General features: G+C 41.0%; 1 protein-coding gene across 2 annotated transcripts; it reads right to left on the bottom strand.

Moving 5' to 3' along the window:
• Positions 1–338: 338 nt before the first annotated feature.
• muc13b (mucin 13b, cell surface associated) lies at positions 339–27,406 on the bottom strand. 2 transcript variants are annotated; one of them, XM_031799717.1, is made up of 12 exons: positions 26,975–27,406; positions 16,489–16,920; positions 7,072–7,197; positions 6,472–6,581; positions 5,068–5,126; positions 4,518–4,717; positions 3,350–3,484; positions 3,177–3,219; positions 2,966–3,003; positions 2,674–2,761; positions 2,247–2,505; positions 339–1,567 (listed from the first exon to the last, which is right to left on the bottom strand). In XM_031799717.1, the coding sequence occupies exons 1-12, from the start codon at positions 27,036–27,038 to the stop codon at positions 1,226–1,228; spliced, it is 1,896 nt and encodes a 631-aa protein (XP_031655577.1). In that variant the 5' UTR covers positions 27,039–27,406; the 3' UTR covers positions 339–1,225. The 2 variants fall into 2 exon arrangements, with proteins under 2 accessions (XP_031655577.1, XP_031655578.1); XM_031799718.1 differs by having other exon boundaries at positions 16,489–16,902; positions 26,975–27,173.
• Between the last annotated feature and the right edge of the window lie 562 nt (positions 27,407–27,968).

Raw genomic sequence — 27,968 nt, 5'->3', positions numbered from 1 at the left:
TAACCTCAAACCTAGCCTGGGTTATGTATCCACAGGCTATTTTTGACAGAAATACTAATAATTCCACCTAAGCATAATTTTAAACACATTTCTAAGATGGAAGCATGTGCCTTTACACTTTACAGACATTATTCAGAAGTGTTATTAAAAATCCATGCCTTTCGGAGGGGTTGGGATATATTGTGTACAATTGTTGAATGATGTGATCTTAATCTTAAAATACAGAACTGCATCCTGACAGCACACGTTACATATTTGCAATATGATACAGTCTCACTATTAAAATTCCATTATGTACAGAAACACACAAACTCTGAATTAATAACCAAACGCAGTTGTAAATTCTAAATTGATTTATTTTCCTTTTCTTTATTCCAACGAGAAGCCAGTCTCATTTACAAAATGTATTGTGTAAAAGTCATCATACTGAACTGTGTGTATCATTGAACAATTTTACACACATTCTGTTTATTTATATTTGACTATATTTATATTACATATACAATATGTATTAAGATGGCACATTAAGGATAAAAGGCATTATTTGCTATTTCTAAACCCCGATGTAGATGTACAAGAGATCAAATAGACAATGGCGAACCACACCAATAAATTCCCCTAACATCAATTTAACTGGGTTCGTCCATATTCAAATAAATTAACAAGAAACATTTATAATGACAGACCCATGCAATCATAATATAATGATGATTTAGCACACGAAACTTGGGCCTTTCATGTTATAACATCTTGCATTGGCGTTAACGTAAGATTTGCATGAGTCACAGACTAAGCCCTCATGTAATCACACATGAATACAGTATTGGATTGATATTAGAAAAAACACATTCATTACAGTTATACAATACAATCAGGACATGAGAATGGATTAACTAATACTTAAAAACATAAGGAAAACTGAGCGACAATACATTAGTAGCCTTTTGGCTACATAAATTTCAGGAGCTTGGATACACCGCCCACTCATGGACAGAATGGACACTGCAACTCAACTATCATTTATTGTACAACAAAAAAAGATTGATACACAGTGCATAAAAGTTGAGTAGAACATAGGGCAGAATCACAAGTAGGACTATTTAAAAACCAGTGTTATTGGTTTCTGATTTCTAAGCATTTGCGTTCTGAAGAAAATGGTATCCTTAATTGTTCCAGTGGGTCTTCAGTTTCTTCTTCCATTGTCGTGTGTAAAGTAAGGGTTGTCCTAGCCTCTGCTCTGGTAGGGGTTGTTGCCCTGACCTCCGCTCTGGTAGGGGTTGTTGCCCTGACCTCCGCTCTGGTAGGGATTGTTGCCCTGAACTCCGCTCTGGTAGACGTTGTTGCTCTGACCTCCGCTCTGGTAGGGGTTGTTGCCCTGACCTCCGCTCTGGTAGGGGTTGTTGCCCTGACCTCCGCTCTGGTAGGGGTTGTTGCCCTGACCTCCGCTCTGGTAGGGGTTGTTGCCCTGACCTCCACTCTGGTAGGGGTTGTTGCCCTGACCTCCGCTCTGGTAGGGGTTCTTGTTGTTGAAGCTCCTTGTGTCATCAGGGTTCTGGTAGCTGCCAATCTAAAACACAAAACAACATCTGTATCTGACAATCTCAGTCCTGGGGGTCTTGGTCTTTACCCAGCGGGAAAAATTTGGCACCAGACATTTTAATGACGTCATTTTCTGCTTGTAACTAGTGTTCTGGTTGAGAAGACATCATATTACAACCAATAAAACATTTCCTAAAAATACAAATTTTTGTGTATACTTTAATGCATAATTAATGTTGAATGCAAGTGCTTGAAATGTTCTTCAATAAATTGTTTTTCGTGGGGTTAAATTGGCCCAGTTCTTTGTACTATTTGGTACTTTATATGTATAGTAACTGACATTTAAATATTTGACAATTTAGCAATAACCCTGCATGAGCATTTCCCTCCCAGAATTCCACACTGACTTTGTGCCACTGATCATATGGATAAATCAGGGGACATGCTGACCATAGACTTGCCTAAAACCGGCTGAGTATTTCGGTTTAGAGGTGGAGACTTCGCTAGTTTCATTAGTAGATTTTCTAACACGTTTACCCCCAGAACTTAATCGAGCATCTGGTGAAATTACGCAAGATGTTAGTTCTGGATGTCCGAGATTAGACATAAAGTAATATTTTGGTAGTTATCTGGCCAGATGAACTCTTGTATCTTCCCCACCCTCCTTTCTCACTCATTCTTCTTCTCTCCCTTCCCGAGGTTCTTACCCCTCCTTTGTCTCCCCTGGTCACCAGTGCCTGTCTGCTACCGCTCTCTGTCATCTCCAGGTTGCTGCCACGGTCCCAGCTGTTGTTGTTGGGCATGGCCCGGGGGATCTTGGGTACACCCGCAAAACCTGAACTGACATTGGTCACCCCCCCATTGGTTAAGGCCGATGCCCTGAAGTCCTTGGCAGTATAGGGGCTGGTGTAGGTAGGAACCTCAGCGTTCTTCGAGGACTTCTTGGAGGAGCTCTTCTTGGACGTCCTATAGAAGACGACAATACACATAAGATTTAACAACTTCCTTTTATACTCCATTAGGGTCAATCGTGGAATCGTAACAAGATTAAAGATGAAGGTATATATTGAATTGTATTTGATATGATTCAAATATTATGGTGTAAATGTTGTCCTCTGTGTGTGTGTGACTCACTTGCGTGCAACTACTGGCAGCATGATTAGTGTGATGAGTAGCAGCGCACCAAGAACAGTCCCGACAATCACCAGAATCAACTTCCATGCTGCAGAGAGACAGAGAGCGAGAGAGCAAGAGAGAGGGTGGAGAGATGTAAAAAAAAACTGCCAACACCAGTATACTCAATACCACTATTACAGGAAACACCACATGAAAGGAGAGAACAACACCTATTGCGAAGGCCAGAGGCAGCCTAGTGTCAAATCCTTGGAAGGAAGAATCATACCATAATATGGTATGTTATACTTACATTCATTGCAGTTCAAACCCGAGTAACCAAATGAACAACTGAAAGAAAAAAAACATTTTTTAAAATCTTTGCACAGACCAATAATGCAAGTTAACCATTGCACTGTATCCAAACTCCCAGTTGAAAGACATTGTTAACGTGAAAATAGATATGACTGAATAAATGAATTGATGGGAAATGACTAAATTGATTAAATGTTTTGAGTACTTACTCATTACACACACCGTTCTCTGCTTCCTTCCCACTTTCACAAGCTGCAGACAGAGACGGTAAAGTAAGTCTATCACATACACACACACACACCACCAAGACCCAATCTCTTTTTACCCTCTCTCATACAAACCCCGAGAGTCTATTGTAAGAGGAACAATCGGTGCCACTCACCTTTGCATGTTCTGATAGAGTATTCCGATTTCACGTAATTGTCCCGACAAGTACATATAGGTCTACCACTGTTAGAAGTACAAGTAGTTGACGTGTCGTCACAAGGTTTCCGATACGAATCACACAGATTGGTTACTGTATAGAGAGTGCCACAGGGAGAGGATTACATACAGTAAGAAAGTACCTCCATTCAGCATTGTGGTTGGGGCAAATAGTGTTCAATTCCATCAATTCAATCAATTTCCTGATATGACGCAATCCCCCCCCCCCCCCCCCCCATCATGTCTTCATTACCCCCCCGGAGGCCTGAATGCATCCAAAAGACATGACTAAGCATTACAAACATTAGTGACATAGTAATATGGATAGTGTTCAGAATTCATTGGCTAGTTAACATTATAGTTACCTAGTCTACTGAATGCTCCAGATGTCTATCAATAGGAGTTACAGTGACAAACTGTTTTCTACTGTTCAACTCCTCTTTTACATATTTTCCTAGAACAGTAATCCTCAATTCAGTTTTGGGGGCTATCTGTACTTTACTTTACTATTTATATTTTTGGAAACTTTTACTTCAGTACATTCCTAAAGAAAATAATGTACTTTCTACTCCATACATTTTCCCTGACACCCAAAAGTACTCATTACATTTTGACAGGAAAATGGTCAAATTCACACACTTATCAAGAGTACATCTCTCGTCATCCCTACAGCCTCTGATCTGGTGGACTCACAAATGCTTCATTTGTAAATTATGTCTGAGTGTTGGAGTGTGCCCCTGGCTATCCGTAAATAAAATAAAAACAAGAAAATTATGCTGTTTACTTAATATAAAGAAGCTGAAATTATTTATACTTTAACTTTTGATACTTCAGTACATTTGAGCAATTCCATTTACTGTTGATACTTAAGTTTATTTAAAACCAAATACTTTTAGACTTTTAATCAAGTTTACTCAGTGACTCACTTTTACATCAGTCATTTTCTATTAAGTTATCTTTACTTTTACTCAAGTATGACAATTGAGTACTTTTTCCACCACTGATTTTCTATCTTCCCCTTGACATTCATTGTAGCTATGCTCACAAGATTGCCTCCTAGCTTATGTTAAACCACAGTCATTATACATCAAGGGAATAGTGCGTTACTATTACTATAGGGGACGTACCTTTGTATGCTGCATTTTTAAGTAGAGGATTTAAACAAACGGGACCCGTTTTGTCACAGTCTTCAATAGCACCCTGTATCGTTCCATTGATGACGGCTTCTGTGATGGTGGAGTCGAGTTTAAAATTATTCTCCATGGCCACGTTGACACCACCTGACTTGAGTGACCAGATGGTACGGGCCGGACCCTTAGCCATTTTGCTAGGAGGCAATAGTGTCAGTGTTTTTAGAATTATGATCATCATGGAACTATCACATACTCATGAAAGTAGTGATAGCAACAGCATCAATCTTCTGTCAATAGTTGTCTTGGGCGTGTGATATCTTCCCAATCAAAATTATACATTATCATGATGGCTATAATAATCTGGACTGACACAATAAATTAGGTTAAAAAAATTCAAGAAGACATTAACTTCAAGGATGAAGGTAGTTTGTTAGAATCAAACCAACAACAAACAAATTGTAGAGTAGCCTATAGAGTGAGTGGTAATGCAAAGTGATAGTTTATTGGTAAAAACAGGGACCACAGTAACTACATTAACACTGACCTGAAATTCAGCACTGTGGAATCAATGTAGCCATGGTGACTCTGGAAAAGACCCCTCATCTGTATTTTGGACAGACAAATGCTAATAAGTTCACAATATACATTTACTGGACAGTTCATCATTTTTTGCCTAGTACAGCTAAATAAAGGAGACTGTTGTTTGCTACAAACACTGTCGTAGACGGGGTACGGTTCAATCATGGGGAATCAAATAATTTGACTTCAAATAATCATCTGTGAAATTGCAAACAGCAAAAGGAAAAAGTTAAGATGTAAAACCCACTGAAAAGTTAACAGCAAAAAATGTTCTCAGGCTTCCAGTAAATATCAAGCTTTCTTTTGGATTATATAGCGGTAAAACATGTCTTGTATAAGTTGATTTGAGCATTACATTGATGGGACATTCCAACACTCAATAGATGCTAGTCAGCCTGCAAAGTAAACATGGGTTTATGGTGGATGACGTCATACTTCTAAGGTAAGATCGACTGAAATGGTACATTTCCTGAATAAATGTGTGTGCTTGCTTCAGCTGTCTAAAACAATTTTTGGTTTGTTTTTATCGTTGTGAGAGAAGTTTTACATGTAGAAATCAAGCTGAATAGCGGCTAAGGCATTTCAATATAGTGAGAATAGCTCTGATTACCTTGTAATGCATGCACACTAACAACCAAAAATAGCTATGCCCCAGAAAACTATACTGTGGCCCAGACTTGCTAGGGACATGCTTCCAATGGTACTAACCACTTCCTACACCAATGTAGTTAATTAGGTGGGTAACCCGACCAGGACCCTAGTCCCTATGACTGCCATTCCAAAACCTGATCCATTACACCAAGAGGGTAAAATCCCTAGGTGCTGTACTAAAGTCGTCGTTATCATATTTTTACATGGGGGTCCATCTTTATTAGCATATTTCGAGGCCATTACAGTAGCTGATACTGACTGAAGGATACCCCCACACACATTAAATTGTATCCCATCATGTTAATTAGAAAATGTTTAAAATAGAAGGCAATTCTTTATCAACTTCATCTCATATGTGAGATTAAGGAAGTAAATGAGAATGTTCATACTACTACAGTAGATGTATGTTCACTGATTGAACGGGTCAACATGGATGCTCCTTGGAAAATCAAGTTAACCCATATTTTCTCCTCAGAATTACTGCACTAACTGTTCTGAAAATACCTGCTTGGGAAAATTCTACAGCTTCTACAACCTGGGTTGACTGGGACAGTTTCCAAGGACATATAAATAAGTGTAATGCAGCTGTTACCCAGCTCACACGTTGTCAAAAATGTCACAAACAGCTTGGTAATGACCTATGTAACATTGCAGAAAAGTTGTGATTTTGAACTACAGCCAGGCATACATAGTGTAAAAAGTATCATATCTATTTTACCATAGTAATTAACCTGTCAGCTGATGTATTGAAATTTTCTGATTGTGGGTTGGTCATGTCATCGTTGAAGGTCATACTAGGCAGGGTCAGAGATCCTGGGAAGACCTGGGCTGAAAATCAGAATCAACACATGACAAATACGAATTATAAGCACTTATTGAAAACAGTGGGGATGCAGCATTGTGTTAAAAAGCCCACAGAGGAGATGGTAAATGAGATCCAATATACATGTATAGATGCTATAGCTAATATCTTATATCTTTAACTGAGTTTGACTCCTCTAGCCACTGTGAGGTTGCTCTCATTTATGTATTCATACATTTATAAATATATCAATTTATTGGCCAAAACCTAAGCCTATCCGATTGTTTCACGTGGAAGCTAAATACAAATCTCGAACCAGTTTATCCACACTTAACCATACTCAGGACAAAACATTCTCAACTGGTCTTAAATCAGAAGAGTTTCTAAAGTTCCGAACTTTTCATTGCAGATGATGAAGCTCTCCTCCCTACCAATCAGAGCTATTTAGGCCTATATCATGCTGTCTTCCATGGTATTGTAGCACCCACTAGTGGTGGCAGACAGGAGATTACCCACCTTCCTCACATCGCTTTCTAGACTCAGAGTATTTTTGGCCAGCCAGACAGAGACAGGTGAAGTGGGAGTCATAATAGCCTGGCTGACAGCTGCTGCCACCTTCGCATGGGTTTGGGGCACAGGGATCTTAAAATCAAAGAGGAACACAGTTCTTCAGAATACACATAGCACTTTGTGATGCATTTATTAATACAAAATAATCTGTGTAGAATAGATGGTACAGAGCAAGTCTTGGGGAGACTTTCTGTCCACTAAACAGCATAATTCCCCTACACCTGGGGGGTACAACTGGTTTGGCTTGATGATGCATTTCAACGAGGTACAGATTTCTAGCAGGGAAACCAAGGGTGAGTTCGGTTCTATACATTTTTCATTTTCCTATTTTAGTTGTAGTTAAAATATGATAACAAAAAGTGTAGTTGATATAGTTAATTTTACAAGTGGTTTATATACAGTCGTGGCCAAAAGTTTTGATAATGACACAAATATTAATTTTCACAAAGTCTGCTGCCTTAGTGTCTTCGGATATTTTTGTCAGATGTTACTATGGAATACTGAAGTATAATTACAAGCATTTCATACGTGTTAAAGGCTTTTATTGACAATTACATGAAGTTGATGCAAAGAGTCAATATTTGCAGTGTTGACCCTTCTTTCTCAAGACCTCTGCAATCCGCCCTGGCATGCTGTCAATTAACTTCTGGGCCACATGGACTGATGGCAGCCCATTCTTGCATAATCAATACTTGCAGTTTGTCAGAATTTGTGGATTTTGTTTGTCCACCCGCCTCTTGAGGATTGACCACAAATTCTCAATGGGATTAAGGTCTGGGGAGTTTCCTGGCCATGGACCCAAAATATCCATGTTTTCTTCCCGAGCCACTTAGTTAGCACTTTTGCCTTATGGCAAGGTGCTCCATCATGCTGGAAAAGGCCTTGTTCATCACCAAACGGTTCCTGGATGGTTGGGAGAAGTTGATCTCAGAGGATATGTTCATACCATTCTTTATTCGTGGCTATGTTCTTAGGCAAAATTGTGAATGAGCCCACTCCCTTGGCTGAGAAGCAACCCCGCACATGAATGGTCTCAGGATGCTTTACTGTTGGCATGACACAGGACTGATGGTAGCGCTCACCTTGTCTTCTCCAGACAAGCTTTTTTCTGGATGCCCCAAACAATCGGAAAGGGGATTCATCAGAGAAAATGACTTTACCCAGTCCTCAGCAGTCCAATCCCTGTTCCTTTTGCAGAATATCTGTCTGCCCCTGATGTTTTTCCTGGAGAGAAGGGGCTTCTTTGCTGCCCTTCTTGACACCAGGCCATCCTCCAAAAGTCTTTGCCTCACTGTGCGTGCAGATGCACTCACACCTGCCTGCTGCCATTCCTGAGCAAGCTCTGTACTGGTGGTGCCCCGATCCAGCAGCTGAATAAACTTTAGGAGACGGTCCTGGCGCTTGCTTGTAACGGCCGTTGGCGGTGGTTGAAGGTGAGGACCAATGTGCAGCGTGGTAAGTGTCCATATTGTTAATAAAGTAATTGAACACTGAACAAAAACAACAAAGTGAACGAACGAAACCGAAACAGTTCTGTCTGGTGCAGATACAAACACTCAACAGAAAACAATCACCCACAACTCAAGGGTGAAAAGAGGCTACCTAAGAATGGTTCTCAATCAGGGACAACGATTGACAGCTGCCTCTGATTGAGAACCATACCAGGCCAAACACAGAAATACCAAATCATAGAAAAAAGAACACACTGCCCACCCAACTAACGCCCTGACCATACTATAACAAAGACATAACAAAAGGTCAGAACGTGACATTGCTGGACTTTCTTGGGCACCCTGAAGCCTTCTTCACAACAATTGAACCGCTCTCCTTAAAGTTCTTGATGATCCGATAAATGGTTGATTTAGGTGCAATCTTACTAGCAGCAATATCCTTGCCTGTGAAGCCCTTGTTGTGCAAAGCAATGATGACAGCACATGTTTCCTTGCAGGTAACCATATTTGACAGAGGAAGAACAATGATTCCAAGCACCACCATGCTTTTGAAGCTTCCGGTCTGTTATTCGAACTCAATCAGCATGACAGAGTGATCTCCAGCCTTGTCCTCATCAACACTCACACCTGTGTTAACGAGAGAATCACTGACATGATGTCAGCTGGTCCTTTTGTGGCAGGGCTGAAATGCAGTGGAAATGGTTTTGGGGGATTCAGTTCATTTGCATGGCAAAGAGAGACTTTGCAATTCATTTATCACTCTTCATAACATTCTGGAGTATATGCAAATTGCCATCATACAAACTGAGGCAGCAGACTTTGTGAAAATTCATATTTGTGTCATTCTCAAAACTTTTGACCACGACTGTATAAGCTGTCACCATTTACTTTTGTCTTTTTACATGTTGCAAATAAAGGTTTGTGCAAATAAATGTTTGGTTACATTTGCAACAGTACATACTAATTAAGTTTTCTTAAGTGCTCTTGAAATTGCCAGCAGCATATCACCCTGCTCCCAAATCACTGCTGGCTTGCCTTTGAAGCTAAGCAGTATCAGTCCTGGTCGGTCCCTGGATGGGAGACCAGATGCTGCTGGAAGTGGTGTTGGAAGGCCAGTAGGGGGCACTCTTCAATCTGGTCAAAAGAGATCCAAATTCCCCAGGGCAGTGAAGTTATCATAGCCCTGCGTAGGGTGCCTTTTTGTCTGATGGAATGTTAAAACGGTGTCCTGACTCATCGTAAGAGTAAAGATGATAACCCCGGTGTCCTGGCTAAATTCCCAATCTGGCCCTCATACCATCATGGCCACCTAATCATCCCCAGCATCCAATTGTCTCATTCATCCCCTCTCCTCCCCCTGTAACTATTCCACGGGTCGTTGCTGTAAAAAATGATATGTTCTCAATCAACTTACCTGGTAAAATAAGTGTAAATAAATAATTAAAATGTTGCACACAGTTATTCAACTTTCATTGGGGTCCGTTTGCTTCTGGTGCTCGGGGTGTCCCTCAGGGTGACCACGCACTGCTATTCAAATGTGGCCCACATAGCCATAGCCAATCCATGCTTTTGTCACTTCTAGGTTAGACTACTGCAATGCTCTACTTTCCGGCTACCCGGATAAAGCACTAAATAAACTTTAGTTAGTGCTAAATACGGCTGCTAGAATCCTGACTAGAACCCAAAAATTTGATCATATTACTCCAGTGCTAGCCTCTCTACACTGGCTTCCTGTCAAAGCAAAGGCTGATTTCAAGGTTTTACTGCTAACCTACAAAGCATTACATGGGCTTGCTCCTACCTATCTCTCTGATTTGGTCCTACCGTACATACCTACACGTACGCTACGGTCACAAGATGCAGGCCTCCTAATTGTCCCTAGAATTTCTAAGCAAACAGCTGGAGGCAGGGCTTTCTCCTATAGAGCTCCATTTTTATGGAACGGTCTGCCTACCCATGTCAGAGACGCAAACTCGGTCTCAACCTTTAAGTCTTTACTGAAGACTCATCTCTTCAGTGGGTCATATGATTGAGTGTAGTCTGGCCCAGGAGTGGGAAGGTGAACGGAAAGGCTCTGGAGCAATGAACCGCCCTTGCTGTCTCTGCCTGGCCGGTTCCCCTCTTTCCCACTGGGATTCTCTGCCTCTAACCCTATTACAGGGGCTGAGTCACTGGCTTTACTGGGGCTCTCTCATGCCGTCCCTGGAAGGGGTGCGTCACCTGAGTGGGTTGATTCACTGATGTGGTCATCCTGTCTGGGTTGGCGCCCCCCCCCCCCCCTTGGGTTGTGCCGTGGCGGAGATCTTTGTGGGCTATACTCAGCCTTGTCTCAGGATGGTAAGTTGGTAGTTGAAGATATCCCTCTAGTGGTGTGGGGGCTGTGCTTTGGCAAAGTGGGTGGGGTTATATCCTTCCTGTTTGGCCCTGTCCGGGGGTGTCCTCGGATGGGGCCACAGTGTCTCCTGACCCCTCCTGTCTCAGCCTCCAGTATTTATGCTGCAGTAGTTTGTGTCGGGGTTTGTTATATCTGGAGTACTTCTCCTGTCCTATTCGGTGTCCTATGTGAATCTAAGTGTGCGTTCTCTAATTCTCTCCTTCTCTCTTTCTTTCTCTCTATCAGAGGACCTGAGCCCTAGGACCATGCCCCAGGACTACCTGACATGATGACTCCTTGCTGTCCCCAGTCCACCTGGCCGTGCTGCTGCTCCAGTTTCAACTGTTCTGCCTTATTATTATTGGACCATGCTGGTCATTTATGAACATTTGAACATCTTGGCCATGTTCTGTTATAATCTCCACCCGGCACAGCCAGAAGAGGACTGGCCACCCCACATAGCCTGGTTCCTCTCTAGGTTTCTTCCTAGGTTTTGGCCTTTCTAGGGAGTTTTTCCTAGCCACCGTGCTTCTACACCTGCATTGCTTGATGTTTGGGGTTTTAGGCTGGGTTTCTGTACAGTACTTTGAGATATCAGCTGATGTACGAAGGGCTATATAAATAAATTTGATTTGATTTGATAGCAATAGTCATGCAGTAGCACACCGTACACAATTGCCATGTTAGCCACAATAATAACTTTCCTCCGCTGGTTGATCAAAACAGCACCATTACCTAATACTTAAAATGTTTACTGCATTTCCTTCATCCTAAACACAGCCTTTGTGTGTGCACTTCCCAGCCAATCAGTGGCATCAATTAATCAAAGCAAAATGGAAAACCAACACGACTGCCGAACTCGAGGGCTGAGTTATGAGTTACTGATTTAAGTATGGAACAGCAAGATGATCTGCCCCTCCCAACCTTCAAGCTATTCTCAAACCCTAATCCCCAACCCGAGCACGCCGTTCTGACAATTTCAGTGAGTTTACATACACTAAGTTGAGTATGCCTTTAAACATCTTGGAAAATTCCAGAAAATGATGTCATGGCTTTAGAAGTTTCTTTAGAAGTCTCTAATTGACATCATTTGAGTCTATTGGAGGTGTACCTGTGGATGTATTTACCTTCAAAGGCTTACCTTCAAACCTTTGCTTGACATCATGGGAAAATCAAAAGAAATCAGCCAAGTCCTCAGAAAAAAAATTGTAGACCTCCAGAAGTCTGGTTCATCCTTGGGAGCAATTTCCAAACGCCTGTAGGTACCACATTCATCTGAGCAAACAATAGTACGCAAGTATAAACACCGTGGGACCACACCGCCGTCTTACCGCTCAGAAAGGAGACGCGTTCTATCTCCTACAGATGAACATGGTGTGCGAAAAGTGCAAATAAATCCCAGAACAACAGCAAAGGACCTTGTGAAGATGCTGGAGGAAACAGGTACAAAAATATCTATATCCACAATAAAACAAGTCCTATATCGACATAACTTGAAAGGCCGCTCAGCAAGGAAGAACCAAGTTTGCAAATGCACAAGGAAACAAAGATCGTACTTTTTGGAGAAATATCCTCTGGTCTGATGAAACAAAAATAGAACAATTTGGTCATAATGACAACCGGTATGTTTGGAGGAAAAAGGGGGAGACCTGCAAGCCGAAGAACACCATCCCAACCGTGAAACACAGGAGTGGCAGCATCATGTTGTGGGGGTGCTTTTCTGCAGGAGGGACTGGTGCACTTCACAAAATAGATGGCATCATGAGGTAGGAAAATTATGTTGGTATATTGAAGGAACATCTGAAGACGTAGTCAGGAAGTTAATGCTTGGTCGCAAATGGGTCTTCCAAATAGACAATGACCCCAAGCATACTTCCAAAGTTGTGGCAAAATGGCTTAAGGACAACAAAGTCAAAGTATTGGAGTGGCCATCACAAAGCCCTGACCTCAATCCTATAGAAAATGTGTGGGCAGAACTGAAAAAGCATGTGCAAGCAAGGAGGCCTACAAACCTGACTCAGTAACACCAGCTCTGACAGGAGGAATGGGCCATAATTCACCCAACTTATTGTGGGAAGCTTGTTACCAAATACTAGTTGAGTGTATGTAAACTTCTGACCCACTGGGAAAGTGATGAAATAAATAAAAGCTGAAATAAATCATTCTCTCAACCATTATTCTGACATTTCACATTCTTAAAATAAAGTGGTGATTCTAACTGACCTAAGATAGGGAATTTTTACTTGGATTAAATGTCAGGAATTGTGAAAAACTGAGTTTAAATGTATTTGGCTAAGGTGTATGTAAACTTCCGACTGCAACTGTATCTTAAGATGAATGCACTAACTGTAAGTCGCTCTGGACAAGAGCGTCTGCTAAATGACTCAAATTAAAAAGATATATACACACAAGTGGCACTTACTCAAATTAGTTTGAATTACTGCAGCTTTCAATTAGCCTATATTGCACGCGACACACAATTGTGCTGGTTATATATTTAAGCAATAAGGCAAGAGGGGGTGTGGTATATTGGCCAATATACCAAGGCTAAGGACTGTTTTAATGTTCAACGTGAAGGGGAGTGTCTGGATACAGCCCTTAGCCATGGTATATTGGCCATCTACCACAAACCGTGGAGGTGCCTTATTGCTATTCTAAACTGGTTACCAACATAAATAGAACAGTAAACAAATGGAATATTGTCTGATATACTCATGGCTGAAATGCTGTTTAAACCAATCAGCATCCAGGACCCAAACTGCCGGGTTTATCATTTTAAATTACACTGCAAGTACTGTGATATGGCATTTTTTGCAAGCAAATTTTTAGCACAGATTCTGTTACTTGAAACCTTACTATTTGCTCTAAAATAGGAGTTGTAATGATATGTTTTGTGACTATTTACTTGCATTAATTTATTACAATTTATAAAAATGTTAATAATTAAACCATGCTTAAAAATGGTTTGTAAATTATTATGTATTCATCCTTGCAATGCAGTACTTACAAATGCTTAATAAATATGTATAAATGTTTACAAATAACAAAAGAATGTATTTTGTAGTTGAATACTGTAGTTTAATACTTGTTATACAGAGTGTATTAATGCTGTAAAAAAGTAAATCATTTTTATATTTTAGTCATTTAGCAGATGCTCTTATCCAGAGTGATTTACAGGAGCAATTAGTGTTAAGTGCCTTGATCAAGGGCACAGAACAATTTTTCATCTAGTCGGCTTGGAGGTTCGAACCAGCAACCTTTTGGTTACTGGCCCAATGCTCTTAACCTTTAGGCTACCTGCCACCACACCAGGTGTCAATTATTCATCTGTGAATCCTGAAAATTATGAACAAAATGTAATTATCTTTTTAAATTCTTACTCTGAAAATGATGTACATAAATTAAAAAAATATCCAAAGTGGGATATCATATCACCATTTAAGATTGGCAATGGGGCACTCATTTTGGATTTTAATATTGAATTGGCTATGCCCATAATGGGTAATCACTGTAGAAGTAACTACAGTGTTTTAGGTTATTGTCCTGCTGAAAGGTGAATTCATCTCCCAGTGTCTGGTGGAAAACAGACTGAACCAGGCTTTCCTCAAGAATTTTGCCTGTGTTCAGCTCCATTCCGTTTCTTTTTTATCTTAAAAAACTCCCCAGTCATCAACGATTACAAGCATACATGATGCAGCCACCACTATGTTTGAAAATATGGGAGAGTGGTACTCAGTAATGTGTTGTATTGGATTTGCCCCGAACATAACACTTTGTATTCAGGACAAAAAGTTTTAAAAAAGTTACAGACACATTTTTTGCAGTGTTACTTTAGTGCCCTGTCGCAAACAAGGTTAGTATTGTGGAGTAACTACAATGTTATTGATACATCCTCAGTTTTCTTCTATCACAGCGGTTGAACTCTGTTTTAAAAAGTCACCATTGGCCTCATGGTGAAATCCCTTAGCGGTTTCCTTCCTCTCCGGCAACTGAGTTATTGTTATTAGCAGGTAGACTAGTGGTTAGAGCGTTGGACCAGTAACCAAAAGGTTGCTAGATTGAATCCCCGAGCTGACAAGTAAAAAATCTGTCATTCTGCCCCTGAACAAGGCAGTTAAACCACTATTCCTAGGCCATCATTGTAAATAAGAATTTGTTCTTACCTGAATTGCCTAGTTAAATAAAGGTTAAATAAAATAAAATACCAACATGTGCCCATCTTTGCTTTGTGGTTGAATCTGTGTTTGAAATTCACTGTTCAACTGAGGGATCTTACAGGAAATTGTATGTGTGGGGTACAGAGATGAAGTAGTCCTTCAAAAATCATGTTCAACACTATTATTACACACAGAGTGAGTCCATGCAACTTATTATATGACTTGTTAACCACAGTTTTATTCATGAATTTATTTAGGCTTGCCATAAGAAAGGGGATGAATACTTTTTGACTCAAGACATTTCAGCTTTTCATTTTTAAAATGTCACTGTTGCATTATGGGTTATTGTGTGTGGGCAAGTGACAAAACATCTACATTTAATCCATTTTAAATTCAGGCTGTAACACAACAAAATGTGGAAAAAGTCAAGTGGCGTGAATACATTCTGAAGGCGCTGTATATGTGCATTGAAATAATTGCCTGAAATCTAATCATGTCACCAGATAACTTTGCTAGGTCTGATAATGGTGTTAACCCAATCCATATCCTATTTCAGTCACTTTAGGGAGCTGCCATTCTGTCATCTAAACAACTAAGTCACTGATGTCTAGAGGGCAGCAATGAAAATGGATTGTATTGCCTTGCCGTCACAGTTTGAAAAATATACTCCTCTATCCATAGTCTTTGGAATTTCTGATGCTCAATGACTCTAGCTTTTGTTTTATCGTCAAAATCTGCAAAACAATTACTCCTCTTTCAATAAATGTCCTGACTGTCTAGCTTTCGTTTCAGTGATTGCTAAGTTAAACATTTTCCATCAGCCTGTCAAGGTATGCGTGAAGGGCTGTGGGAAGTCAGGCGCAGTAGAGCAGATATTTGGTAGTAAAACTGAGCCTTTTATTTGGCAAACCAAAAGCACACGGCACAAACGAACACGAAATACAAATACGGGTTGAACATAACCCAGCGCAACCAGCCTAACGTGCGCATACTGTACATGAAAACAGATAAACAATATCACACAAAGACATGGAGGAAATAGAGGGTTAAATACACAACACATAATGAGGGAAATGAGATACAGGTGTGTGGGAAAACGAGACAAAACAAATGGAAAATGAAAAATGGATCGGCATTGGCTAGAAGACTGGCGACGTCGACCGCCGAACACCGCCCGAACAAGGAGAGACATCAACTTTGGCAGAAGTCGTGACACAGCCATTCTTTCTACAAGCTATATGGCTTTAGTCATTCAATTCATTTTTTTAAAGAAAAAAATCTTACCAAGCCAACATGACGGCCCATATGAAATTGGCCCTGCTGTTTGACACCCTTGGTCATGGAAAAACAAGAAGGTTAACTGGACGACTAATGAGCCTACCTGATTTTGATGGTGTTGTAGTGGCCTCCGGTGTTGGTGTTGGTGCCGCAGTAGACGGGGGAGCCGCAGTAGGCGGAGGAGCCGCAGTAGACGTGGGAGCCACAGTAGACGGGGGAGCCGCAGTAGACGTGGGAGCCGCAGTAGACGGGGGAGCCGCAGTAGACGTGGGAGCCGCAGTAGACGTGGGAGCCGCAGTAGACGTGGGAGCCGCAGTAGACGTGGGAGCCGCAGTAGACGTGGGAGCCGCAGTAGACGTGGGAACCGCAGTAGACGTGGGAGCCTCAGTAGACGTGGGAGCCGCAGTAGACGTGGGAACCGCAGTAGACGTGGGAGTCGCAGTAGACGTGGGAGTCGCAGTAGACGTGGGAGCCGATGTAGACGTGGGAGCCGATGTAGACGTGGGAGCCGATGTAGACGTGGGAGCCGATGTAGCTGGGGGTTCAGAATTGGGATTAGTGTCTGAAGGGTATAGATTAAAAAAATTGCACCACTTTTCAAAACCTGCAATGATTTTTTTGCCATTTCAGTGTCACAGCAAATCTCATATTGTTTGAAAATCAATGTTTTTACTTTTGATGTCATTGAGTAAAACATTTTAACTTCATATTTTTAACTACAAAACTTAGAAATGCGGCGTTTTCACATATGTAGAAACTGGTATTGGTATTGTACTGGAAATAATGAATATGAGGTTGAAAAGTGATGGAATTGCCCTTTAAGATAATTACTGTAGCAAAAACAACATTCAGTGGCTGACTGGAAAGGTCTGTGTCCCTTAAAAAAGTTGACACTAGTTTTTACTGCAGCTAATGTATAATAATCTGTTACAAAAACGTTTTAATTCTAAGAAATTGTATATAATGAAATTGAACAGGAAATATTGTCAATGGTCAGGTACTGTGACGGGTAGAGAAGACCAGTTCATTCTTGATTTACTCTCACACAATGGAAACAAGGCTGTACTGCCACAGCCAGACTCTCTTCCTCCCCTCTCTAATCAGCCCAGCTGGGAAGACTCCCACAACGTACTGGCATGGGCCCTGAAAAAACATTGAGTCTTCCTATCCTCTATGTTCCACCCTAGCCCAATATGGTTTCTCCCCCTTCTCCCTGAGGTGACGGTATCTATTAATTCACTCCCCCTCAAGGATTTCAAAGAATTGGACTGGTGTAAGAAATATGGTAGACACTTGAACAAGTGCACACTTCAGGTAGAAGGGGTGTGGGAAGAACCCTTATCCAATGTCCCTTAGGTATTTCTGTAGAGCTAAAGGCTTGGACAGGTGTAACTCAGTCAAAAAGGTGAAAGTACAATATTGCTTATACCTTAAGCCATTGCTACTTAATGCTACGATAAAATCTATAACATGCCATTCATTTGGATAATTGTAGTCGGCAGGATAAGACAGATCCAAGTTCACCAAGATAGATAGACACTGATTAAACGGTCATATTTCATAACTGAAGCAGACACCAACCCCTACACACAGACAATGCAGACACAAACACCCACATCCTTTCATTTACTGTCCACCGTGATGCTCTTGCAGAACAGCAGCAGCAAAGAATAGGGTCTTTATTTGGAGTCTTGTGGGTTCAGCTCTTGACTGTATACAGCTCAAACCTGTCCCAAGAGAACTACAGGGGCCCCTGAAAGAGAACAAAGCTATCCAACCAGCAACACTTGAGGCACCTGGCTAAAGTTTCACTCTACATTGTATATGCCTACTCTGTCAGAGGAAACATATTTACGGGTATCACTCAGAGAAAAAGCAGGTAATGTAATAAAATACACAAGAGTCCACTGTCCAAGGCCATAACTACTAGGCGTAGACAATGCCATTATTTGTACTGTAGGTAGGTAACCTGCTCTGTACTTTGTGTTGTGTGACTAAATAGATTTATCGCATGGTTACCAGTGTTCACTGGGGGGGTGAGAAGCCAGGAAAGGGACCGATTTTGACTGTCTCTTCCTCTTTCGTGTCACAGTAACATTATATAATGATTCACGTCCACCCATAAAACACACAAGACAATTCGGGACATGAATTTTCCCTACAATGAAACTACTTTGTAATGGTTTAGGGAAGTAAACTGCAAAATATTCCTGGCACTTGCACTTAAATTCTTCTGATAAGTTCCTATACTGCTTTTACCAACTCCTTTTAATGACCAGTGGCGACCCGTCATTCAGTGCAGGTTTGTCTGTTTTGCATGTTATTTTGGCATTAATACGTGTCACATATCAGTTTGCAAACAATGGAAAAAAACGAAACATATGAGTTAATAAAGCCGCATACAAACAGTCTCTTTTTTTTGTTGCTTTCTTGAGTAATGCAGGTGTTCCAGCCTAGCTTAGTGCTTTCTGTGGTGGTGGGTCAGCCAGAGGTAAATACGGAGAAATTATAGTTAAAACATATCGGTGCTCATCGGCCATTGGACATAAATACTACACAACAAGTTGGAAATCGCAAATTCAACAATGAGTGGTTTGGAAGGTATCAGTGGCTAACTGCAAACACTGCAAAGCAATCACTAGCCTGCTATTCATTGGAGTGGATGTGTGGTCCAAGTCTGTGTTTAAAGGTCTCTTTTCCAAGCTTAAAAGGATAAACATTCAACATTGGCCATGCTGTCATGATTTCTGCCGCGTTCAAAACAACTGGAAAATCGGAACTGGGATATCTCAGACAACTGGGAACTCTAGAAAAAAAACAAGCCTAGACTGGGAAAATACATTTTGAACTGTCATCCAACTCGGAATTCCAAGTCGGGAACCTGGGCCTCTTTCTAAAGCTCCGACCTGAAGATCACTAACGTCATGATTCAACCGTTTTTTCCCCAGAGTTCCCAGTTGTCTTGAAAGCTCCATAAATCCTGAGAATGACAGACTTTGATGATAAAGCCTGATGACAAGATTTGCCCACGAAGGCCCACCGCACCACCTTCCTGTTCAAGTGAGTAGAGCACAACAACAGGGTGAGTCCAACAATGTCTTGTATGCTGCTGCATAAATGATGTAATATGCCAGGGAGATATGTATACTGTAGCTAAGAAAGTAATACTACGTTTACAATGCATTCGGAATGTATTCAGACCTTTTTTCCTCAATCTACACACAATACCCCATAATGACAAAGACATTTTTTTTTCTGCAAATGTAAATAAACGTCATCTCACTGTCAACTGTGTTTATTTTCAGCAAACTTAACATGTGTAAATATTTCTATGAACATAACAAGATTCAACAACTGAGACAATAACTGAACAAGTTCGACAGACATGGAATAATGTGTCCCTGAACAAAGGGGGGGGGGGGGCAAAATCAAAAGTAACAGTCAGTATCTGGTGTGGCCACCAGCTGCATTTAGTACTGCAGTATATCTCCTCCTCATGGACTACACCAGATTTGCCAGATCTTGCTGTGAGATGTTACCCCACTCTTCCACCAAGGCACCTGCAAGTTCCCAGACATTTCTGGGGGGAATGGCCCTAGCCCTCACCCTCCGATCCCACAGGTCCCAGACGTGCTCGATAGGATTGAGATCCGGGCTCTTCGCTGGCCATGGCAGAACACTGACATTCATGTCTTGCAGGAAATCACGCACAGAACGAGCAGTATGGCTGTTGGCATTGTCATGCTGGAAGGTCAGGATGAGCCTGCAGGAAGGGTACCACATGAGGGAGGAGGATGTCTTCCCTGTAACACACAGCATTGAGATTGCCTGCAATGACAACAAGCTCGTTCCGATGATGCTGTGACACACCGCCCTAGACCATGACGGACCCTCCACCTCCAAATCGATCCCGCTCCAGAGTACAGGCCTTGGCATAATGCTCATTCCTTCAAATCCGACCATCACCCCTAGTGAGACAAAACCACGACTCGTCAGTGAGGAGCACTTTTTGCCAGTCCTGTCTGGTCCAGCGATGGTGGATTTGTGCCCATAAGCGATGTTGTTGCCGGTGATGTCTGGTGAGGACCTGCCTTACAACAGGCCTACAAGCCCTCAGTCCAGTCTATCTTAGCCTATTGCGGAGAGTCTGAGCACTGATGGAGGGATTGTGCGTTCCTGGGCACGCATGCCTAAGACACGTTCACGCAGATGAGCAGGGACCCTGGGCATCTTTCTTTTGGTGTTTTTCAGAGAGAGTAGAAAGGCCTCTTTAGTGTCCTAAGTTTTCATAACTTTGACCTTAATTGCCTACCGTCTGTAAGCTGTTAGTGTCTTAATGACCGTTCCACAGGTGCATGTTCATTAATTGTTTATGGATCATTGAACAAGCATGGGAAACAGTGTTAAACTCTTTACAATGAAGATCTGTGAAGTTAATTGGATTTTTACTAATTATCTTTGAAAGACAGGGTCCTGAAAAAGGGGACGTTTCTTTTTTTGCTGAGTTTATATAAAAAACTGAAATATCACATTTACCCCTTGACCCCTTGACTTTTCCCACATTTTGTTACGTTACAGCCTTATTCTAAAATTTATTAAATAAAACATATCCCTCATCAATCTACACAGAAGACCCCATAATGACAAAGCAAAAACAGTTTTTTATGAATAAAACAAAAAGTATTCAAACCCTTTACTCAGTACTTTGTGAAGCACCTTTGGCAGCAATTACAGCCTCGGGTATTCTTGGGTACTACGCTACAAGCTTGGCGCACATGTATTTGGGGAGTTTCTCCCATTCATCTCTGCAGATCCTCTCAAGTTCTGTTAGGTTGGATGGGGAGTGTCGCTGCACAGATATTTTCAGGTCTCTCCAGAGAAGTTCGATCGGGTTCAAGTCCGGGCTCTGGCTGGGTCACTCAAGGACATTCAGAGACTCATCCCGAAGCCACTCCTGCATTGTCTTGGCTGTGTGCTTAGGGTCGTTGTCCTGTTGGAAGGTGAACCTCCGCCCCGGTCTGAGGTCCTGAGCACTCTGGAGCAGGTTTTCATCAAGGATATCTGTACTTTGCTCCGTTCAACTTTCCCTTGATCCTGACTAGTTTCCCAGTCCCTGCCGCTGAAAAAGATCCCCACAGTATGATGCTGCCACCATTCAGGCCAAAGACCTCAATATTGGTTTCATCAGACCAGAGAATCTTGTTTCTCATGGTCTGAGAGTCCTTTAGGTGCCTTCTGGCAAACTCCAAGTGGGCTGTTAAGTGTATTTTACTGAAGAGTGGCTTCCGTCTGGCCACTCTACCAAAAAGGCCTGATTGGTGGAGTGCTGCAGAGATGGTTGTCCTTCTGGAAGGTTCTCCCATCTCAACAGAGGGACTCTGGAGCTCTGTCAGAGTGACTATCGGGTTCTTGGTCACCTCCCTGACCAAGGCCCTTCTCCCCCGATTGCTCAGTTTGGTTAGGAAAAAGTGTAGGAAGGTCTTGGTGGTTCCAAACTGCCAGGAAAATGCACACCACACCATAAGAGACGCCAAAAATCTAATCTACTTGTGTGTTCTATATTTTGTCAGTTACCTGTATATGAGACAGTTCATAGCTTGTTTCTGAGAAACCATCTTGGGAAAATTGTGCAAAGTTAGACAATACTTAGCGTGTCCAATCAAAAATGCATCTTTTGACCAATCCTCATTCCTCTAACATAATCCGTTCAAAGGTTCTTGGAGTTTTTACCCTTTTAGGATGGCCAGAATTATGGTGACAAAATCAATGGAGGCCAGAGAAAAAAACTGGTCAAAAATCTGGAAAACTGCATCACAACAGCTAGGCTGGATTCTGTGCAAGAATTTTGGCTACTGGTTACTTGACAGGCTCACTTTCCCGTTGAACTTGTCATCTTTCTTCTCGAATCCGCAGGACATAAAAAATTGAGCTAAAATGGATATTGATTTTGAAACATGACTACTAGTATTTTCATATTTTAGTATACACTTTTCATATTCATTCGAAATACCTCTTATTTTTCTACGATTTCTCACAAAAACAAGCCTGTCTCTGAAATCAACGGAGCACTGAGCATATACCAAGATTTTGTTTTCAAAGCCTTTTACATTTAATTCAGCTTGTGTCATGCTAATTTTGAAACCCGCGGAAACAACTTTAAATAGAACCACAAAATGTAACATCGTCAAAGTTGTTACGAGAAACCTTCACAGCTATGTCAGAGCTCAGTTCTTATTTTCAGATGTATTAGGTTATAAAATCTGACTTTTGGGAAATAGTGTTAATGATACACTACATGGCCAAAAGGACGTGGACACTTGCTCGTCGAACATCTAATTTTAAAATCATGGGCATTAATATGGAGTTGGTCCCCCCTTTGCTGCTATAACTCTACTGGGAAGGCGTTCAACTAGATGTTGAAACGTTGCTGCGGGGTACCTGTTTCCCTTCAGCCACAAGAGCATTAGTGAGGTCGGGCACTGATGATGGGGGTTGGGGGATTAGGCCTGGCTCGCAGTCAGCGTTCCAATTCATCCCAAAGGTGTTCGATGGGGTTGAGGTCATCCACTCATCCACTCTGGGTTGAGTGGGTGGACATGCTACAATACTATTCCATAGAGTCTGATCCAGATAGGAGGGACGGCCCACCAACACAATGGTTGGGGAAACACACAAACGTTGAGAACTCTGAGCTGAACCACAAAAATCCAGATAAAAAAGTTGAAGTTAGTGATTGTAAGACCCATGAGAAAGTAACCGACTGACCTTTATCACCACCTCTCAGATGGATAGAATATTAACTAAAAGGGAATATTTTGCCAAGTTTGAATCCCTCTACGTGACGTGTTGTTTTTTCTCATATTATGTAAATTATTCTAGTTTTGTGATTGAATTCAAAATTACATCTAGGTCAGAGGCCTACATTATCCAGACATTCTATCACTACAGGCGTAAAATTGACCATCTTGTTGAGACATTTCTTAACAGCCTTTTTATCAAGTCATGACTTGCAACCGAGAGCACTTAAAATGTTATTAATTGACAGGGACGATAAAACAGTGTGTGTGTGTGTGTGTGTGTGTGTGTGTGTGTGTGTGTGTGTGTGTGTGTGTGTGTGTGTGTGTGTGGACATACCTGAAAACACAATCACACTGATTTCTGAAAGACATCCATTGAAGCCTCACATCTGACCTCCAAGCAACCCACCCCACACTCTTCTCTCCTACCCACACACACCTTCGTACTTGCACATTCCCACTGAAAGTGTATGACGAAGACCAACACAAGTTGGGTCCCATTTCAACTTTTTGAGTCCCTGTCTCATAATCCAAATGTTTGTCCATGTCAATAATTTCAGGGCACTAATGGCAACACACATCAGTGTCAATGAGTAGTTGTTATACAACACACATCAGTGTCAATGAGTAGTTGTTATACAACACACATCAGTGTCAATGAGTAGTTGTTATACAACACACATCAGTGTCAATGAGTAGTTGTTATACAACACACATCAGTGTCAATGAGTAGTTGTTATACAACACACATCATTGGCAATGAGTAGTTGTTATACAACACACATCAGTGTCAATGAGTAGTTGTTATACAACACACATCAGTGGCAATGAGTAGTTGTTAAACAACACACATCAGTGGCAATGAGTAGTTGTTAAACAACACACATCAGTGTCAATGAGTAGTTGTTATACAACACACATCAGTGTCAATGAGTTGTTGTTATGCAACACAGATCAGTGTCAATGAGTAGTTGTTAAACAACACACATCAGTGTCAATGAGTAGTTGTTATACAACACACATCAGTGTCAATGAGTTGTTGTTATACAACATACATCAGTGTCAATGACTAATTGTTATACAACACACATCAGTGTCATTGAGTAGTTGTTATACAACACACATCAGTGTCAATGAGTAGTTGTTATACAACACACATCAGTGTCAATGAGTAGTTGTTATACAACACACATCAGTGTCAATGAGTAGTTGTTAAACAACACACATCAGTGTCAAAGAGTAGTTATAAAAGCAATGCATATGAATCAACTCCACTATCTAAGGTCAACTGATCATCAAAACGACGAGGAAAATATACGCCTATCAACATGACAAGAACATAATGTTCGAGAAGCCTAGGTATTTATGAGGTCATGGACTTTGCCTTTTCGTTTCTCTGGAAAGAAACCATCCCAAAAAAGGCCAAGGTACAATACATTGTTGACTACAGTGATCATGGCGAACAAGTGGGGGTTCCCTGAGTAGGCCTAAATGTCTCAAGTCATTATTGTCTCACCACAACAAGAGCCTTAATTGAGGATAGTCCTCCATAGTTGTCTTAAATTGACTCATTCCAGACTGAATTAGATAATTAGAGTCTGAATCAAGCAATATGATTCCTCACTGTGCTAAGTCAATGGAGTCTGAATTATGCCAGGACATTGGATTCCCTGAAACACTGGACTCTTCACTTGTGCCGAGTCATTTGAGTCATCACTGAGCCAAAAAACGAGGGTATTTTCTGTGCTGAGTCATTTGAGTCTCAATCAAGCCAAGCCATTTGATAATCCCAATGAGCGAGAAACTCAGGGGTCTTCACTGTGTGCAGTGTCATTCAAGTTTTAGCGGGCCTAGCCATCGCTCTCCTGGGTTACTGTGGTAACATCTCCCGCTTACTCGGGGGGATTAGGAGCGCATTCCTGAAATAGTCATTAACCAATCAAGCAGTGCAGGTTGCAGTCCTAGACAACAACAAAAAACAGAGATGGGCAATCAGTGGGCCACAGCTGTATCATCCCCTCTCAGGACAGAACATCCCAGTTTGCCATTTACGGGTTGGATGAACATTTCAATGACCAACTCAATGAAATTTCTTGATATGATCAACTGGGGGTTCAAGACTGGCTTTTCTTATAGATGCGAAGAAGAACCAACATAAATTTGCATTCCTTATGTTATCCTTCCTCACAATTAAAAACTTTCCAGAGCCACAGTAATTCAAGCAATGACATTAAAAACATTGTTTCAGGTGGCATGCCACCATAGAAAATGAGTAACCACTTCATATACTGTAGTAAATACTGTAGACCGGGATCAAAGTGTGAAGGCAAACAATTTGAAAGGTTCAAATATGACACAACGTTGTTGACGTGGTGACGTGGTTGAGCTAGCACCATCTCTTAAGCCTGGCTTGCTAGCAGATCCCAGATCAGCCAAACTCTGTAAGGACCAGACTGAAATATAGGAACTAAACAGTGTGTGTGGCATCTGCAACAGTTGCAAACACTGAGAATTAGCCAAAATATCTATTCAAAAGCTTAGGGCCACCCAAATGACTCTGACATGGAATCTGTGTGGCATCTGCAACAGTTGCAAACACTGAGAATTAGCCAAAATATCTATTCAAAAGCTTAGGGCCACCCAAATGACTCTTCAGGAGCAAAGGCAGACTGGTCCTTTACAAAATGAATACTGCATACTCATAGATTTGATGAAAACGATTGGTTTCCTTCCTTGGTAAGGATTAAACCTACAGTAGTAGCAAAACAATTATGAATGTCTTTATAATAAAAATGTTGCAATCGCCAATACATTTCAGCTTAGCTCACCAGACTCCCAACCCATTTGTATGGCAGTGTACCATCTGAGGGAAATTAAATTACAGTAGAAAATTCCTGGGGGGGAAATCCTTCAAGTAGCACTCCTTAATCTCCCATACTGGTCCACACAACAACGCTTGGGTTTTTTTTGGTGAAAAATAGCTAGTTAATGTTTGCTGTAGCCTACTGCTTGTCTTCAATTGCAGAGATACAGAATGACATATTAACTTTGAACAATATAAACATGCACAGAAGGGTATTAAAAAAAGACTAAAATGTTGACAAATAAGAAAATGCAGATGTTTCAACAATGACAATCATAGGCCTACTAATTTCTTTGAATTTGTGTGAGTAAATTAGTATTGGAAGTTAGAAGTGACCATTGAACAGCAGATTGAGCGCTCACTCTTCAGAGGCAACTTGAAAGCATTACAGCCTTTTACCAACGATAGATAGCCTGCTTTCATTAACCTCAGTCTTACTCCTGATTTATGAGAACGGAAGGATAACTCAGTGCATTAGTCTTATGATTTATTTCCAACTTTTACTGATTTATTTTTATGTGTTTAAACTCAAGCTCATAACCCATAGCCCCTTTCCGTTTCTTTAAAACTAGAATCCTTAGTTCCGACATCCATTTTTCGAATTATACATTTATGTTTGTGAACTTTGTAAACGTAAACAAACACTGTATAGCCTCAAAACATGGTTAAACTCAAATGTTGATACCATGGATGGTCAGTCCTTTCATCCATAGCTCAGTCTATACATTTGAGAGTTCTCCAGGCCCATCCCTTTGTTTTGTTTTTTTAGCAAAACAGAGGCAGGGAATCGCTTTGTTTATTGTTTCGATTAAGGATTCTAGCGTTAAGACTAACTAAACTGGTTTGAAATGCGTTGTTCGACAAGACATTCAATAGACTATATAATGACAACCTGTTGTCCAAAATGGGAGAGAGACCGTTAAACTTACTTGATGTCTGTCCGAAAACGGCCACTGCAAGGCATGAGACGAGAATAAGTCTAACGACGAACATCTTGCTCAGCTCATGAAATCAAATTAACATAAAAGGAAAAACTTTCTTCAGGTCAAAAAACGGAGACAGGCGATCAATACGACGTGTTCTAGGTGCGTCGCCAGGTAGTCTTCCTCCTTGTGTGAATACTAATGGCTCAGGTGTCTTTGACCACTCATCGCGAGGGCGGCACCTAATTTTATTTTACGTTAATGCACTATGATCACTTAATAACCTCGTCATTCTTAGTACATATTATTTATTTATTTTTTAATAGAAGGACACAATCAATCCGCTCGCCTACTTTCGTGTTTAGGGTACTTGTCATCCTAGGAATAAATTCCGCGCCGCCAAAAACAGCCGACCTCTTACTTAATAAAAATAGAAATGTATTTATAAGGCTCTGGGGTTTGCCATGAAAAGTAGTGGGAAAGACTAAATGGCGTATTTTGGACATATAATCAAAGTGAGTCAATCTATTTCGCAATATGACTAGAGTCGAAAATAGGCTACATACAGTAGGCTGTCTGGCCAGATATAAGTCATTTATGTTTGACCCCATTCTAATGTAATATCATCAAAATAATATATATCATAATGATTATGGCTAAAGACCAGACATTTTGAGTAAGTTTAACATTTCTAACATAACTATAAGCTTAATAAGAGGCTCATGCATAGCAAGTTATAAAGCATTTAAAGCTGGCTATACCTGTAGGCTTTAGACAAAGTTTGACCAACATTTAAAACTAAAATGTACAACCGGACACTATTACCCTCCACTCCTTCTTTCTTCTCTGATAGTATTGACTCAAACATACATCTTGACATAAAAAAGTAACATTCCAGAAGATAAATGCTACATTAACAGATTCTGAGATCAATAATATTATGCTATCTTTTCCAAATGGTGTCCACAAACTGATCAAGCACCTATGGAGTGATAATGTA

The sequence above is a fragment of the Oncorhynchus kisutch genome, linkage group LG20 (assembly GCF_002021735.2).
Source record: "Oncorhynchus kisutch isolate 150728-3 linkage group LG20, Okis_V2, whole genome shotgun sequence".
NCBI lineage: Eukaryota > Metazoa > Chordata > Actinopteri > Salmoniformes > Salmonidae > Oncorhynchus > Oncorhynchus kisutch.
Note: the sequence above shows the minus strand (reverse complement) of the source record. Positions and strands in the feature narration are given on the sequence as shown.